This window comes from Delphinapterus leucas, chromosome 13, assembly GCF_059928025.1.
Source record: "Delphinapterus leucas isolate spDelLeu-1000000601 "Yukka" chromosome 13, BTC_Dleu_Yukka2, whole genome shotgun sequence".
NCBI lineage: Eukaryota > Metazoa > Chordata > Mammalia > Artiodactyla > Monodontidae > Delphinapterus > Delphinapterus leucas.
In genome coordinates, this window is record NC_143141.1 from 78,641,802 (window position 1) to 78,659,498 (window position 17,697).

At 47.6% G+C, this 17,697-nt stretch overlaps 1 protein-coding gene across 1 annotated transcript in view; it reads left to right on the forward strand.

Annotated features, from left to right (window-relative positions):
- The first annotated feature begins 1,907 nt into the window (after positions 1 to 1,907).
- Positions 1,908 to 17,697, forward strand: part of APOB (apolipoprotein B) — a 39,795-nt gene continuing 24,005 nt past the window's right edge. Inside the window, exons 1-16 of the mRNA XM_022574358.2 lie at positions 1,908 to 2,043; positions 2,332 to 2,370; positions 3,404 to 3,519; positions 4,572 to 4,717; positions 7,004 to 7,157; positions 8,011 to 8,166; positions 8,617 to 8,741; positions 9,727 to 9,812; positions 11,285 to 11,504; positions 12,263 to 12,490; positions 12,712 to 12,829; positions 12,921 to 13,067; positions 13,762 to 13,973; positions 14,229 to 14,466; positions 15,021 to 15,197; positions 16,594 to 16,785. Coding sequence (XP_022430066.2) covers positions 1,977 to 2,043; positions 2,332 to 2,370; positions 3,404 to 3,519; positions 4,572 to 4,717; positions 7,004 to 7,157; positions 8,011 to 8,166; positions 8,617 to 8,741; positions 9,727 to 9,812; positions 11,285 to 11,504; positions 12,263 to 12,490; positions 12,712 to 12,829; positions 12,921 to 13,067; positions 13,762 to 13,973; positions 14,229 to 14,466; positions 15,021 to 15,197; positions 16,594 to 16,785 — 2,421 coding nt within the window. The 5' untranslated portion in view covers positions 1,908 to 1,976. The remainder of the gene's footprint in view (positions 2,044 to 2,331; positions 2,371 to 3,403; positions 3,520 to 4,571; positions 4,718 to 7,003; positions 7,158 to 8,010; positions 8,167 to 8,616; positions 8,742 to 9,726; positions 9,813 to 11,284; positions 11,505 to 12,262; positions 12,491 to 12,711; positions 12,830 to 12,920; positions 13,068 to 13,761; positions 13,974 to 14,228; positions 14,467 to 15,020; positions 15,198 to 16,593; positions 16,786 to 17,697) is intronic.

Here is a 17,697-nt window from a genome sequence, read left to right on the forward strand (position 1 = left end):
ATGCTGTACATTACATCCCCAAGTCTTATTTAATGTTCTCTACTGACAGGCTATAGGACAGTGGCTTCATCTGTCATCCAACAGAGAAATCCTGGCCTTGTGCTTATAAATTGAAGTTAACCATCTCGTTTCAGTTTCTTTATACCTAAATATTTTTACCCACATGCATGGGAGCATGACCATTTCCTGATATACTAACAGCAGCTCCTCCTGTGGAAAGACAATCCACGTAAAATAGTTCAAATAGTGTTCAGAGAAATGGGGTTTGGGGGCAGTTACTTTTTCCAGACCTTTCTGAATTCAGTGGTGTAGGTATGAGCAGCCTTGGGTTGAAACCTCTGTAATATCCACTTTTAACAATATTAATATACCTTGCAGCTCATCACTGAAGGGAGTTTAGCTGCCCACAGGGAGTTCCTGGCTAAGGAAAATACATGAATTGAGGAGAAGTGTGGCGACCCAAGTGCCAGTAACAAGACGAACATCCTCCTGCAAGTCTCGGCTAAGGTAATGGGGGGTTTATACACTGTTACTATCTCAGAACTGACCTTTCTGACCATCACATTTGGCACCAGAAGATTTAAATGACTTCACAGGTAGTTTGTTACATCTGGATACGTCTCATAAATAACAGATTGTAACAACAAATACTGACTTCTGCCTCCGGTGCTTCATGTCCCCGTCAGTCCACAGCCCCTCTTCATTGCTCCAGGACCCCCGTCTCCCACGCCTCCCTTTGCTCTCCTCCAGCAGTTATACCCCACACAGTTTAGCATTGCTTTCAGCCTGCCTTCATTGCTCACCAGCAGTTTCCTGTCTACACACTTTGTCTCCCCAACCGGATTGGAGGTGCCTTGTGGACATGGCCAGTCCCAGATATTTGTCCATCCCATCACAGCACTGTCCCATCATTCACCCTTTATAATCATTTCTGGGTCAGTAAGTCAGTGTTGCTGAAATATCTATACTGTGCCTTGGCAAAAGTTTCCTGTGGGAAATGGACAGTACCTAGAAAAGAAGGGAAGGATTCATGGAGACGTTTCCGGGATGTTTAGGAGGAACATTATGCATCCACCCACTACTGTACTTCTCCTCGCTGGCCTCCCCCATCCGTGAGGAAACCCAGAAGCAGTTCACGTAGGGAAAAGCCTCCTCTCCTCAATTTCTGAAGAAGAAATTGGGCTGCTGGGGGGAAGACGGGGGAGGCTGGTCTTTTCCAAAGGCCCCACCTTACTGGGGTTTCAAACTAGACGATTTAGGCTGCTGGATTTCTGCTTTGACTGAGACGTGGTCCCTCAGGTCGAGTGGGGGTCAGTCCCTCACCAGACCTCCCTCCTTCCCCTTGCTGTTTGCTCCCTCCAGATGGGCTGAATCCAGGGCATGTGACCCAGAGCCACAGGTACTGACCTGGGTTACAGGCCCCCATGCAAACTCAGAGTCCACTAAAGGGGGAGGAAGGGGTAGGAAAATGTCTCCACCAAGACGCTGTGAAGGACTGGCTCCCCAGTGGTTACAAAGCTCAGGGAGCAGGGGTGAGATTGGCTCCTGTGCTTGCATCTCCCAGAGGCACCCCTAGCTCAGGTCAGGCGCTTCGGGTGCTGAGCCCACTGGCCTGGGGCCCTGAGACCCCAGGGACAGGAGAGGCGAGAGGCAAGGCCCCAGTGGCCCTGGCTGAGTCCAGGCTGAGCCCCCTCGTCGGGGCTCAGAGCAGGGCCTGGGGCGGAAAAGCAAACAGGCCCGGGACGCTGCCCTTTGGACCTTTTGCAATTTGCCCGGCGCTCTTTCAGCTGCAGCCCTGCGCGGGCGGCCTCGTATAAATCGGGCTCGGGCGCCGGCCCCGCATTCCCAAGGCGGGTGCGGGTGCGGGTGCGGGTGCGGAGCTGCTGCCTGTGGGCGCCGGTCCCTAAGGAGCCAGCGAGCAGCGTGGAGGCCAGGCCCAGCCAGCGGACGGGAGGGAGCCGCCGTTCAGGTCGGCCATGGGCCCCCCGAGGCCTGCGCTGCTGCCGCTGCTGCTGCTGCTGCTTGCCGCCAGCGCCCGGGCCGGTGAGTGAGGCGCCCCGGCCGCTGGGGCGCCAGGCCGGGGGTGGGGGGCTGGGGCAGCTTGGGCCTGGGTCAGAGGGAGGACGGCCACAGGGTCGGGGGACAGGGGCACAGGACCAGCTGGGTGGCTCCTCCAGACTCAGGTAATGGGTGGGGCTGGGGATTGGGTTCTTCAAAACCTGCTTCCCTCCAAGACACTGAAAGTCCTCTACAGTTGTCGTCCCCGTCAGACGCTAGGACCCATCTGGAAGGACGGGAACACCCACAGTTGTCGTTCTCCCTTTCTTACAGGAGACACCGTGCTGGAAAATGTCAGCCCGAGCTGCCCAAGTAAGGCATTTCCCGGTGGGGCAAGGAAGGGTCCCCCCCCACCCATCCCCCACCCATCCCCCTGCACCTCAGGCCACTTAAGTGCTGTGATGCTGTGATTGGCGTACCCTGCTCTGAGCCCAAGAAGCCAGTTCCTTGAGCCTCTGACCCCCTCCAAGGGGTCTCCGCTCTCTTCTACCCACCCTTCCCATTGGTCCTAAAAGTTCAGCCTGGGGGTAGGGTGGGGAAGGGACTGCCAACTGTTGGTCCATAGACACTTTAAAGAGACATCTGTCCTGTTTGTCAGCGGCTAATCATTAATTTGAAGCGCAGGAAGGTGAGGAAATGCTGACTTTAACCTTTGTGCAGAAATCCAGATGCCCACCCCTTTGTATTTACCTGACCCCTAGGGGTCAAAGGAGCTGGCCTTGCAGTGGTACCCTGTGTTCTCCCAAGAGCCGGAGGCTGCCCTCTGATGGAGCAGCACTGCCATCTCGTGGGCGTCTGGCATCACTGCATCTGGGCTCAGAACCCAAATGTTCTTTTTCTCAAATTGTTCAGAAAATGCCTCTCGCGCCCTGTGGAAACCTCCGGAAATTCCTTTTTGGGTGTTTCTTAAATCAGCCGGATACCCTTAACGCTTAGTGAACTTAGCCTCAGATGTTTGGTAGAATCAAAAAAGAGCCACAGAATTATGGTATTTTCAAGCTGAAAAGGCAATGAGAGATATTTGCTTTTATGCTGTCAACTCTTAATTTTCCAGGGAGTCTTTCTTATAGACTTTCTGAGCCTCATTACTTGACACTCCCTGCCTTGTGTCTCAGATTATATATTCAAGGATTACCAGCTAATTTAAATATTAGCCTCAGCAAAATCATAATGCAGAAGCTAAATCTATAAAGGAAAATTAAGTATAAGCCAAAATCAATTAAAAATAATTTGAGTTTAATTACCATTTTTTATTATCTTTGCCACTACCCCTCTCTGCCCAGGATTGACTGTCCTCGGGCGAGTTATTTCTGCTATGTAGCTGACTGACTTCTCCTCATTGCAGAAGATGCAACGCGATTCAAGCACCTCAGGAAATATGTGTACAACTATGAGGCTGAGAGTTCCAGTGGAGTCCCCGGGACTGCTGATTCAAGAAGTTCCACCAAGATCAACTGCAAGGTATGAGGGGAGATGGAGGGCCACTGGAGGACCCTGGAGCCCGGGGCTGAGCAAACCAGCTTGTGCCAGGACTGTCGTAATCTCCAAGTGCTGGACTGGCCCTCAGTTTGAAAGTCAGCCACTTTGCTGAGAAGTTGTCTGCCACAGAAAAAAAAATTTTACCCACCAGGTTTATTTTCCCATTAGCTTCCAAGATGTAATTAGAATATGTGATCTAGAATATCAGGATTGCAGACCAGAAGATTTAATATGTTGAGAGATGTCCAGCGGGTGAGCCAAGGGAGGTGAGCATCCCAGGAAAGCATTCTGGAGAGCGGTTTTTATCATCTAAGTCAAATAGTGTCTGCTACTACTTATTGTTGAGAATGACTGTACTCCTATCCATGTTCCTGTGGAACAGATCTAAGGGCCACTATCGGGGTTCGTGTGGGAAAGAGAAGTCAGGCTGGGCCACCCTCTTCTTTCTAGGGTCCCAGCGTCTGTGCTGTCAGATAAGGTAGCCATTAGCCACGTGTGGCTATTTAAATTGAATGAAAGTAAAAATTCAGATTCTTAGTCACACTAGCCACATTTCACATGCCCAATAGGCACCTATACCTAGCAGCCCCCATGTTGGACAGTGAGAATATAGAACATTTCCAGCACTGCAGAAAGTCCTTTAAACAGTGCTGGATAACAACTAGGGATCTGTTTAAACTACAGCTGCATGCAAAGCTCTGAATAGGCCCTGATAGGTACAGTGGTCTTAGATTTTTGGTTTTTCTATTTATATTAAGGAAACATTCGCTGTTGAAAGCAATGATAGCCCTCCTCCTGCCTCCTGGTTTTCTTCCAAACCCTCACTCCTAGGCTGCCTTTCTTCTAGCCAGTTGTACGTCTTTAAAGGGAGTACATTTAGAACCAATAAAAAGATACCATCCTTTGCATGCATAGGGGAAAACTTCAGAAGCATGGTACCCTAGGACGTGGAAAAGGCCAGAAAGCCCTGGGCTGAGGGGGGATCTGGTGTTCTTGATGGAGAGTCTTAATGTGATGTTACCCTCTGTTGTCAGGTTGAGCTGGAGGTCCCCCAACTCTGCAACTTCATCCTGAAGACGAGCCTCTGCACCCTGAAAGAGGTGTATGGCTTCAACCCTGAGGGCAAGGCCTTGCTGAAGAAGGCCAAGAACTCTGAGGAGTTTGCTGCCGCCATGTCCAAGTAAGACGTGGGCCTGTGCATTTACATTTCTGAGCTCTGAGTACCGCTGCACGTGTTGTGCATGAGCGTGTGGGTGTGTGTCCACTGAGGCATGAATGTGTGTGTTTATGTTGGGCACGTATGTGAGTATAAGTATTGGTATTCTGTATTCGCCATGGATCAGGGAATTGCTGAGTTTTCACAACAATTCAAAAGAGGGAAGCAGTATTTACCCTCCCCTACTGAAGTTCCCCTAATTATCATTTAAATGTGGTTCTAAAAGAGCTCACGTTTTAAAACTCCTTGAGACAGTAAAGCTGAGATGGTTTGTTTAAACAAGTGAACTCACGTTTAAAGAATGAAACAAGACTACGCCTCGTAGTCTTCAGACAGGGTCCCGGCAGGACTTGCTGTGGCCAAACATGGCAGTGCAGGGCCTGCTCAGCAGAGGGCACCAGCTTCAAGGGGCCCAGGGAGAGCTGAGGCCTGAGCTGATCTCCCTCCAGGGCTGGCATTTTGCCAGCGCACACTGACCAGGCCATTCCTCTTGTTTATGACTGGCATCACTTCTGACTGATCAGTGTTCACGTTGTACTGGTTGTTCGATTTTTTTTTTATTATTTATTTATTTATTTTTTTTGCGGTACGCAGGCCTCTCACTGTTGTGGCCTCTCCTGTTGCGGAGCACAGGCTCCGGACGCGCAGGCTCAGCGGCCATGGCTCACGGGCCCAGCCGCTCCGAGGCATGTGGGATCTTCGTGCACTAGGGCACGAACCCGTGTCCCCTGCATCGGCAGGCGGACTCTGCGCCACCGGGGAAGCCCTGTTAGATTTTTTGATCATCCCTGCCTCATCTCCGGATCACAGTTTGTAGTGTCCTGAGTGTGTGCAAATACAGACAGTCATGGATTTGTTGATTTGGTAACATCGGAAACTCCCCCCCACCCCCGCCCCACCGTGCCCTTCTTTCAGTTTGTTAAACATTAGACTCGGAAGCCAGAGTAGGCCTTGATGCTTCTGTCTCTTACCAATACATCTTATTTTATACAAGACTTAGATGCATCTGAGGGAGTGGGGTACAGTGACAGAAGGGAGTCACAGTTCTTTTTTGGTCCTTACCCTCCTGAAAAAAAGGACTCCTGCTTTTGGCCACCTCAAGGCTTTCCTGTGAGCCTGCATCAGTGTCTGCAATTTTCTGAGAGGATGGACAGCTGTGGGAAACATGCCTGGTCTTCTTTTCTTTACTCTCTGACTTAACTAGAGCAGGTGCTGCCAGGCCATGTGAAACCCCCTAAGGAAGTCCCCAAAGAAAGGTCCCTGAGATCAGAGTTGACCCAGGCTTTAGACATAGCCTGAGATCATATAAAAGAGTGAATGAATGTCCAACAAATGTATGGAAAGAAGCTCCAATTCGCCAGTGGTCAGGAAATGCAATTAATGTAACAATGAGATATTTATCACCTTATACCCATTAAGACTACAGAAATTGAAAACAGCTATATCACTTGTTGCTAACAAGCCTATGAGGAAAAGTGTACCCTCGTGCACTGATGGTGAGAATGAGTGCCATTAGTCAATATCTACTACAATTAAAAATACTTGTAGCATTTGACACAGCAATTTCAAATGCTGGGACTCTAGCCCATGAAAAGTAGTAAGGTGTGACAATAGATGCATAAAAATGTTTATTTCAGTGTTGTTCGTGTGGCAAAAAATAAAAAAATAAAAAATCTAGGAAGAGAAAGTGAATGCCATCAAACAGGGGACTATGAATAAAGTATATATAACCACAGAATGGAATGTTATACAACTTTTTAAAAAGAATCTGTTAGAGCACTACCAAATGACTCAGAAGGATTTTCATGGAGTATAATTAAATGAGAAAAGCAAGATAAAGACAAGTATGCATAATACCATCCCATTTGGATAAAACAAGGAACGACAAACTCTTTCTCTGCAGGTGTTTTCACTCGCACGCTTCTGTACGGGATTGCCTGGGTGTGGAGGTACAAATGGGGGATGCCCAGTAGGTTGTCCTGTGGGGGAGTGTGACTGCAGAGACCCGCTGTGGGCAAAGAAGAGTGAGAGGATGAGTGAGCCAATCAAAGAAGGAAAAGAAATGAAAGAATACCAAAAGCATACACATATTTGTATGCTCTTGAAAAACAATATATATGTGTTGATATGTATGAAGAAAAAATGTAAAAAGAAAATAAGTAAAAAGGAGGCTACAAAGCCACCCAGCTTATGTCCATCAGGTTCATGGTGGAGAAAGGACACTGAGTGACCACACTCTCTCTGGGACAGGTACGATCTCAGGCTGGCTGTTCCTGAAGGGAAGCAAGTTTTACTTTACCCAGAGAAAGAAGAGCCTAAACACATCCTGAACATCAAGAGGGGCATCATTTCTGCCCTCCTGCTTCCCCCGGATACAGAAGAGGCTAAACAAGTGTTATTTCTGGTGAGAATTTAGAAAGCTGATAACAGTGGCCCTTTGAAGGCATCTTCACATATTGGAGCCGGGTCCCACTTATACATCAGGTGGATCGTTGACTCAGCTGCATGGCTAGTTACACGGGAGGCCCGATATTGGTGTGAAGCACAGTGCCCAGGGCTTGCCCCAGCCTCTGGGCTCACTGAGGGCTCAGCCCACGCAGCCTGAGCAGGTTGGGTCTAATTTTATAGCAGTTTCTGGGGAGTCCCAACCACCCTACTCCTTTGTTTGATTTTGTTCTGTTTCCACAAGGTATAGCCTCTGTGTGTTTTAAACACAGAAAATAATTGAATCTACTTGCCAGCCTCTTTTAAGAATTTCAGGTTTTGATCAGAGAGAGAATTCAATTTACTTCAGTCCCACTAACACTTTTGAGCCCTTACTATGTTCTGAGTTCCATCCTGTGCTACTCGCAGAGAACTCACTGCTGCATCCTGCAGAGGCCTCTCCTCAGGGAGTTCTCAGGGCCTGGGGTGAGAACCAAGACACGTATAACACAAGGCAGATTGGAATGCGAGCCATAAATGAACAGCAGAGAAAATGCTCTGCGAGCACAGAATATAAAACCAGCATTGGCGAGGTCCTAGGAGGGCAGGCGGGTATGCCTCAGAACCAGGATCACCTGTAAGTGGTTTTCTCACTCCAGCTCTGGCCGCCCTTGGAACCAGCAATACCCACGCTCTGTCAAAGAGGATGAAGCTTTCTCCCAAAGCCACGTTGCATCCGCCTTTTCTCCCTGGCTCCTTTCCCAGCCCCACCCCAAGAACCTAAAGATGTTTCCCCGTGTTGAATACACCAATTGTATCTTTTGCTCCCATAGGACACCGTGTATGGAAACTGCTCCAGTGACGTTACCGTTAAAACAAGGAAGGGAAATGTGGCAACAGAAATATCCATTGAAAGAAACCTGGAGAATTGTGATCACTTCCAGCCCATTAGCACGGGAGTTAGCCCCCTTGCTTTGATCAAAGGCATGGTGAGTTTCACATCAGCATTGCTATTCACCCTGGCAGCAGCCTCTTTATTATTAAAATGATGGAATGTTAGCGCTATAAGGGATCTCAAAGAAAAACTTCTAGGCAAAGAAAACATAAGGAGCAATAGCAGCTGTGAAGTGTTTATGTTTGGTGGGATGGACAGGCGTGTGTAGGATACCAGGTTATATATACTTTGTGCAGGATCATAGGTCCACTGGGGTAGAATAAGAAGAGTCTATAGCTTGACTCAGCTTTGGATCTGCCAAGTTGTTGCATCCCCTTGTCAAAATGTCAAGTACCAAGCTCTCTTCTCTAACTGATTAATTTATCTAGTGGTACAGAACCCGCATTCCCCCACCTTCTTCCCAGAAGGTAAATACCTATGGCAGGAGACTCAGGTTCAAGCCCCAGGGACTGATGAAAATGCTTCTCCCCGATCTCATTCACAGGCCCGCCCCTTGTCAACGCTGATTGGCAGCAGCCAGTCCTGCCAGTACACCCTGGACCCTAAGAGGAAGCACGTGACAGAAGCCATCTGCAAGGAGCAACACCTGTTCCTGCCTTTCTCCTATAAGTAGGTCACCCTCTGCAGCCTTGATTCATTATTTATGGAGCCAGTAGGAGCTGAATGCTTCTCAGGTGCCCTCTTGCAAGCTAGGCTGTGCCTGGGAGGGGGTTGTGAAGAGGTACAAAGCAGAGCCCATCCCTGTCCTCCTGTCTCAAGCTAACAGGCAATTTGGTAGGAAAGTCTTAGGCATGCAAAATAATTTGGAACCAACAAAAGATAGCTGAGACCCAGACTTTAAGGGCTATAGGTCAGGGAAAACTGGGGATCATTACAGCCTGCCCTGGTTATAAAGGCTTTGCAGAAGATTTGGGAATTGGTGTAGAGACTTGTGTATCCAAATCCATTCTGAAAAGTGATCAGTCAACTAATGATATGGAGTAACTGCTGTAGTCTTGGCACTGTGCTGTGGGAGGTGCAAAGGAATTTCAAAGCACCATGTTAGTCCATTCCCTCTGGGCGCTCCAGAATGGTGGAGGGTGTAAGGTACATATGTCCTTCTGGTGGAAGGACAGCCAACATGACCAGAAGGAGGTGGTACTGTTCACCAGGGGGATCAAGGACAGTTGGCTTTTTTTTTAAATTGGAGTATAGTTGCTTTACAATGTTGTGTTAGTTTCTGCCGTACAGCAAAGTGAATCAGCTGTACGTATACATATATCCCCTCTTTTTTGGATTTCCTTTCCATTTAGGTCACCACAGGGCACTGAGTAGAGTTCCCTGTGCTATACAGTAGGTTCTCATTAGTTATCTATTTTATACATAGTAGTGTATATATGTCAAACCCAATGCCCCAGTTCATCCGACCCCCTCCCCCCTTGGTATCTATATGTTTGTTCTCTACACCTGTGAAGGACAGTTGGCTATAACTATGGGTTGAAAGGTGAGCAGAATTTGGGTAGAAGCAGAGGTGGGGGAAACATTCAACGTGAAAAGAACAGAATGGTCTGGGGAGCCGGCCATTGATGACATGATGTGCCTCCTTTGTTACTAGGAATAAGTACGGGATGATGGCACAGGTTACACAGACTTTGAAACTTGAAGACACACCTAAGATCAACAGCCGCTTCTTTGATGAAGGTAAGACTTTATGTGCACCTGGTTGCCAGGGCTGGGAAATCTGCCCATGATGTACCAACCAAGGCTTAGCTCCTTGCTGGGCCCGATGAAATGTCTGCTGGTGATGAGGTCATGGGCTCCAGTGTTCTGGCCGTTCTACTGAGAAAGCACATTCACTTCAGAATGTCAGGTGGCAATGGGATAAAGGAAAGCGAGTTCCCCAAAGCTACCTGGGTTTTTGTAAGTAGGAACCTGGTTTCCTAAGTCAACCTTTGGTAGATCTGACAACCTCATACGCCCCATGATAAGGCCTGGGGCCTGGACAGGGTGGGGCAATGAGAGAGACCCTCAGGGTCAGGGATCAGTCTTAGAGCTGAAAGGAACTATAGAGACCTCTAGTCCAACCCCAGCCCTGCATGTGTCTTGTACGTGAAGCTGTCGTATGTCTTACCTCGTCGTTCTCAGCAACCTGTGATGTCAGGTGGTAGCAACGTGTGCTTTTGTACCCATCAGAGGGGAGAGGGACCCAGAGAGAGGCTTAGTGATGTGTTCACAGTCACAGACTATTAGAGGTGGTAAAAAATAGGCCTCCAGGTCTACTCTAATCTAAGTGGACTCCTTCCACTGCACCGTATGTCCGTGCTGATTCACCTGCCTCCCTGGCACAGGTGAGAGCAGGGTGATGGAGGGGACACAAAAGCATCTTCCCCTCCCCCACAAACTGCCATTAGATCCCGCTGGAAGAAAGGGTGGGCGAGCAGCAGTGAGTCAGCTTCAGCTGTTGCCACATCAGCAGCAGCGCCTCCTCACCAGGTCTTTTAGGCAGAAAGGTTATCCGATACCAGAGTCACAGAAGCCTGGATTCAGTTCCAGCTCTGCCTCTCACACCCAGAAAGGTCTTGGGCAAGGTGAGTGGCTCGCTTCTGGGTCTTGGTTCCCTTATCTTTATTTTTTTTATTTTTTATAAGTTTATTTATTCTATTTATTTATTTTTGGCTGCATTGGGTCTTCGTTGCGGTGTGCGGGCTTCTCACTGAGGTGGCTGCTTCTCTTGTTGTGGAGCTTGGGCTCTAGGCGTGCGGGCTTCCGTAGTTGCAGCACGCTGGCTCAGCAGTTGTGGCTCACGGGCTCTAGGCGCACGGGCTCAGTTGCTCCACGGCACGTGGGATCTTCCCGGACCAGGGCTCGAACCCCTGTCCCCTGCACTGGCGGGTGGATTCTTAACCACTGCGCCACCAGGGAAGTCCCCCCTTATCTTTAAATTGAGGAATACTACTACCCTCAGGGAGAGTGTGATGAGTCAATGAAAATACTGAAGTCAGACCCCTAGCACGGAGCCAGATAGATACGTAATGGGCATCAAGTACAGTACTGGATAGTTTTCTTTTCTTTTCCCCTTTGCTGACCCCTCCTTGATCTCCAGTTTCCAGTAGAAATATGAGGGTGAGAAGCAGAGGTAAGCCAGAATCCCTCTGACACATTCCTCCTTCCAGGTGCCGAGGCGGTGGGTCTTGCCTTTGAGAGCACCAAGTCCACATCACCTCCAAAGCAGGCCGAGGCCATCGTGAAGACCCTCCAGGAGCTGCAGAAACTGCATGTCTCCGAGCAGAACGCCCAGAGAGCTAACCTCTTCCATAAACTGGTGACTGAGCTGCGAGCCCTCAGCAATGAGGCAGTCACATCCCTCTTGCCGAAGCTGATCGAGGTGTCCAGGTATTTCTTGAATGGTCGCAGCTCAATCTTTCATAGATTATACACCTGTAGTAGCTGGCCGAGACCTCGGCCAAACAGAGAATCTCAGGGACCACTGAAATTTCAACCCAGTTAATCAATTAGTCAGTCAGTTAACGTTTACTGGATAGAGAAGTATCGGCTAAGGTGTCTAGAGTTCCATGGGCAAAACACACATACACACATTGCATCCAAGGTAGATACATATTTGTGTATTAAGACAGGAGGAAAATATTTCCCACATTTTGATGTGTATCTTCTAATTCCTAGTTCTATAATGGGTACCCTGGAGTGTTTGAGAGAAAAAGAAGTCTGTGCTCTCTGGAAGCCTATAGGCTAGAGGAGAGAGAACTCAGGCAAACAAAATAATACCGTGCCTTCTCTTTACTCCAATGCACTCACTGTTAGTGCCGTGAAGACCAGAGAAGGGACTGAAGACTGGATGAGTGTTTGCCTGGCATGTTCTGTGTTCTGACCAAAGGATGACAGACCTTTCTGGATGTTGAGTCCAGGGGGTCCTTCTTCAGGCTTTGCTCCGTGGTGCTTCTCCGGTGGATAATGCTTATAGGGAAGGCTTTCTGGTTCTAGGGATCTGAGTTAGATTTTGGAAGATGGTTGGATTTGGATTGTGTGAATAAGGGGAATAAGGGCATTCCTGACAGAGGGAACACCATGGGCCAAGGATATTTTAGCTGCCTAGAAGGTGATGTTTATAACTCTCTCTGCCCTTTTCTTCTCAGCCCCATCACTTTACAAGCCTTGATTCAATGCGGACAGCCCCAGTGTTACACTCACATCCTCCAGTGGCTGAAAAGTGAGAAAGCCAACCCCCTTCTGATAGATGTTGTGACCTACCTGGTGGCCTTGATCCCAAAGCCCTCTGCCGAGAGGCTGCGAACAATCTTTAACATGGCAAAGGAGCAGCAGAGCCGGGCCACATTTTATGCTCTGAGTCACGTGATCAACAAGTGAGTTTTACACTGGTTCTCCTCGTAGGAGCTAAGGAAGACCCCGCTTCTCTGTATTAAGTTTGTACCCTCCCTCCACCTTCAAATTATGATGCTTACTCTTTTGTTTTTCTACTGCTCATTTTGAGAGTAATGACTTGAAATAAGAAATCAGCAAATATAAGTGTATATTTTAAGATAAATCTGGCTATGCTGGCTGAATCCTACCTCTTATTCTGTAGCTATCATAAGACAAACCCTACGGGGACACAGGACCTGCTGGAAATTGCTGATTACCTGTCGGAACAGATTCGCAATGACTGCACTGGGAACGAAGATCACATCTACTTGATTCTGAGGGTATTTTCAGTTTTTTGTATGAAATGCAGTTTTCCTGTACACCCCTCACTTCTTCTGTGCCCTGATTCCCTCTTGTTTCTTTTCAATGCAGGTCATTGGAAATATTGGTAGAACCATGGAGCAACTAACCCCAAAACTCCCATCTTCAGTCCTGAAATGCGTCAAAAGTAGACAGCCGTCACTGCCGATTCAGAAGGCTGCCATCCAGGCCCTGCGGAAAATGGAGCTTAGAGACGAGGTAAAGGCCACAGAAGAGGACTGAAAGTGAAAAGTTTATTCAGACTGACAAGGATTTGGAATGAGATTCTAAATCTCATCATTCTAGTGACCTTATTCTACTGCTTTTTAATTGCAACTTTCAACACACCTGGTGACTGCCTAGCGGTAAGGTGGACCTGAGAGAAATATTTGAGCTTGTTGCTACTCCAGCAGGCCGAGTGTGAGCTGTTCACTATATGCTGTCCTCCCGCCAGATTGACCATCGTTCCCATCTTGGGAAAACGTGTCTGATTTTTCCCCAGTTTCCCTAGACTAGGATAGTCAAACTGGCCCCAGAACGTGGCAGTGGCTCCAGAGCTTTGCAGACAACCTGACTTACTTATTAGCACCAAATTCTCACTGTCCCTTCCCACCTTTATCCTCATATTGAGATAATTTATGTTAAAACAACTTTATCTTCAGTTAGTGGCAGATCTCCGACAAGTTGTAACTTGGCCATAACTTGTGTATTTTAATGCAGTTGAATTCAACATGCATCTGATAGGTGTCTTCTGAGAACACTTCCTTCAGCTGGTTGCTCTGGGGGGAACACAGGCAAGAAGGTTCAGTACCAGCGTTTGAAGGATTCTTAGAGAGAGATTCAACTTGCGCATAATAAGACCAGGCATGTTCTGTGTTCTGACAATGATAACAGTCTCCTCTTTGGGCTACAGGTCCGGGAAGTCCTACTTCAGACTTTCCTCGATGACACCTCTCCGGGGGATAAGCGACTGGCTGCCTATCTCATGCTGATGGGCGGCCCTTCCCAGTCAGATATTAACAAAATCACCCAACTCCTCACACGGGAAAAGAATGAGCAAGTGAAGAACTTTGTGGCTTCCCACATCGCCAACATCTTAAACTCAGAAGATCTGTATGTCCAGGAGTGAGTGAAGTCGTCCCCATCTGCCACAGGGGCCTGAAATTCCAAACCTCGATTCTGATTTAGCCGCTGCCTGCCCTTCATACATTGTTCTTTCTTCTGGAACAAACATCTGGGTGAAAGGGTGGCAGATCTGAGCCAAGCTCTTGGGGCAAATGAAACCCAAATAGTTTGGTAGCGATTGGAAATCCATATTTACTTGGGGGTGGAAGAGTAACGTGATGTGTGTCGGCTCACGATATCCTCCTCTTCATCTAGGTTGAAAAAGTTAGTGGAAGAAGCTCTGAAAACATCTCAACTTCCAACTGTCATGGACTTCAAAAAGTTTTCCCGGAACTATCACCTTTCCAAATCTATTTCTCTTCCATCACTTGACCCAGTCTCAGGCAGAATCGAAGGGAATCTTATATTTGATCCAAGTAATTACCTTCCTAAAGAAATCATGCTGAAAATGACCCTCTCAGTCTTTGGATTTGCTCCAGCTGACCTCTTTGAGGTATGTGTGAGATTGAAGCAGAGTCTTACATTTTCTAGGCCATTCTGTTCTACATCATAAAGTCAAATCAAGGGAGCCGTGAGCCAGCTACAGAGGAACAAGAATCATCAGGCAGCGGTGCCATCACTTCTTTCCCTCCTCCCTTGCCTTCCTGCCTCCCCACTAGGGGCCATCTGAAGCATGACTCCTTATATGAATGGAAATGCAGATGTCTCAGAGAAGCCCTTAGACCCCAAATCCACGGAAGTGCATGGGCTGCACAGTCAGACGGCTCTGGTTCAAACCCCAAGTCCACTCCCAACTCTGAATCTTTGGTTTAACTGCTCTCTGAATCTTAGCTGCCTCTTCCAGAAAACAGGCAAGTGATAAGTTCTGCCTGTCAAGATTCTGGTGAGATTTAAATAAGACAACTCACATGGAGTGCTAAGCTCAGCTCCTGCCCTGTAGTTGTCACCGAATACTTGTTTAATGAATTGGGCATAAAGAGGGGAATGGAAGGCTGACAGACAACAGAGAAACATGATGGCATTTTCTTGCCTGATTTTCTTTCTCAGATTGGTCTGCAAGGAAAAGGCTTTGAGCCAACATTGGAAGCTCTTTTTGGGAAGCAAGGATTTTTCCCAGACAGTGTCAACAAGGCTTTGTACTGGGTTGATGGTCAAGTTCCTGATCATGTCTCCAAGGTCTTGGTGGATCACTTTGGCTACAACAAAGATGACAAACGTGAGCAGGTATGTTCCTGTTAAGTATCCTCTCAATGAAAGCTTTGGGTTTCAATGCGAAGACATTCTTGTCTAAGCCTGGAAGTCACCAAGGTACTATCTAACTGAAGTGACAACTATGGCTATTATTAACCAGTCCAGTGAGGGTAAGAGCCAGTATCCTCTGTAGGTACGGGCCTCCTGGAGATTCAGTCTACCCGCATCCAGACTCATTAGAGGCCTCTCTAACATAATTAGAGTTCATAATAGTGTGAACTCTGGGGCATGGGTTTGAAATCTAACCTCACTCTCTTCAAGCTCTGCATACCTGGGCAAGTTGCTTGATGTTATGTCTGTTTCCACATCCCCAGATTGCTGATAATAATCCGTACCCTTCATGAGGATATTTAAAGACTAGATGAACCGAAGCATGTAAAAAGCGAAGCAAAGTGCCTGACTCTTAAGTTGATTACTCTAGAAGAAGATAGTATTATACTCTTTATCTTCATATTTTCATTTTTAATAACTACTGTCTTTGGCTCTCACCGACACCAGTACACTAGCTTATGGGAGCACAATCCTCTTTGAAGCTAGCATAAGCCTCCACTTAAGGAGGAGAAAATAGATTGTATGATCTGGAGCTTCTTATGCTTTAGCTTTTTGCTACCCAAAGTGTGGTCATCATTGGCATCACATCAGAGCTTGTTAGAAATGCAGGTTCTCAGGCCCTACTGGGCTCCGCTGAATCAGAACCTGCATTATAACGAGACCCCCAAGGAACTGGTGTGCACATTTTCAGTTTGAGAAGCAGGGCCATAATTTACTCCTCCATGCTCGCAAATGGTCCCACCTCTGTCTTCTAATTTACTTACCTCCACTTGAGGCTGAGGGTCTTTGATCTGTTTGGAGCCTTTCAATCAATCACTCTTTTCTTCCTCAATGCCTAAGCATCAGTCTACGGAATTCTTATCTCTAAGAACTTACCTAGACCAGGTGTTTTTCAAGCTTTTGGCCAATGTATGTAGCAGCTATGCGTTCCCAAGAAACCCCTAGTGTTTTTGCCTCGTCAAAGGAGAGAGGGAGTAAGCAGGGGAGGGGTTGGCAGACAGAGGGTCTTCTAATCTTGGGGAGCCGTTGGGATCCTGGCGTCCTGGAGAGCGTCCCTTACTATGGCTACATCCTTCAAGTTAAGAACAGAGTGGAAGCGCCGTTGTCCCCGAGCGTCTTCGTCTCAGTCTGGAGGAGCTAGTATCTACCTTCTGATAAAAGGTGGGAGCCTGATTTCAGTGTCTGCCCTGTGCCCCCGCCTTGAGCATTTGTGTTTAGGCCCATCCCGGCTGCAGCAGGTAGGTCCCACATCTAAATCTATGGGTGTTTGTTTGACAACACTCACACCTCACTAGACATTTTGCTGTTAAAATCCCAGGACATGGTCAACGGAATTATGCTCAACGCTGAGAAGCTGATCAAAGATTTGAAATCCAAAGACTTCCCAGAAGCCAGAGCCTACCTCCACATCTTGGGCGAAGAGCTTGGCTTTGTCAAGCTCCAGGACCTCCAGCTCCTGGGGAGGCTGCTGCTGAGCGGTGTCCGTACCCTGCAGGGGGTCCCTCAGATGGTAAGTGGGCCAGGCCCCGGCATAGGGTGACGGGATTAGCCTGGGCTCCTTTTAGGTCTCCCAGGCTCCCTTAAGACCCCAGCCACACAAACCAGAGAAAGTGCTTGTACTTCCTTCAGAGAGGCAGGTTTGTCTTGAATTTCAGTGAAGAAGATTCTTGGATCCTAAGGAATTGATAACATTTAGAAATTAAGCTATTCATCATGTTAGATGTATCTTTTAACAGCGTTCATTGGCTCATCTGGAAAACAATGTTAAGTGTGTCTCCCTCTACCTATGCTACAGGTTCCTTTTAATATTGAAATGATGCAGTGATTATGAAACAACATATGTGGAAAACTGTAATCCACTATCTAAATATGAACTATAGGGTTGTTTTTTTTTTAAGATTTTTTTTTTTTTTTTTTTGGCTGCGTCAGGTCTTAGTTGTGGCACGCGGGCTCTTCGTTGCCGCGCGCAGGCTTCTCTCTAGTTGTGGCGTGTAGGCTCCAGAGCACGTGGGCTCTGTAGTTGTGGCGTGTGGGTCCCAGAGCGCATGGGCTCTGTAGTTTGCGGCACGCAGGCTCTCTAGTTGAGGTGCGTGAGCTTAGTAGTCGTGGTGCGCGGGCTTAGTTGCCCCGCGGCATATGGGATCTTAGTTCCCTGACCAGGGATTGAACCCACGTCCCCTGCATTATCAGGTAGATTCTCTACCACTGGACCACCAGGGAAGTCCCTATAGTGTTTTATAATTATTAATTTATTAAAAAGGGAGAAAATATCCAAGTATACTCCCTAGGATATAATGAATAATAATGTGGCTTTAATAAAAGAGATCTCAAGTTATTTTGCAGGTGTGTTATAAAGAACAAAGAACAATACATACTTATATGTACATCATCTAAATAGCTCATCAGTTTTGTTTTTTTTATT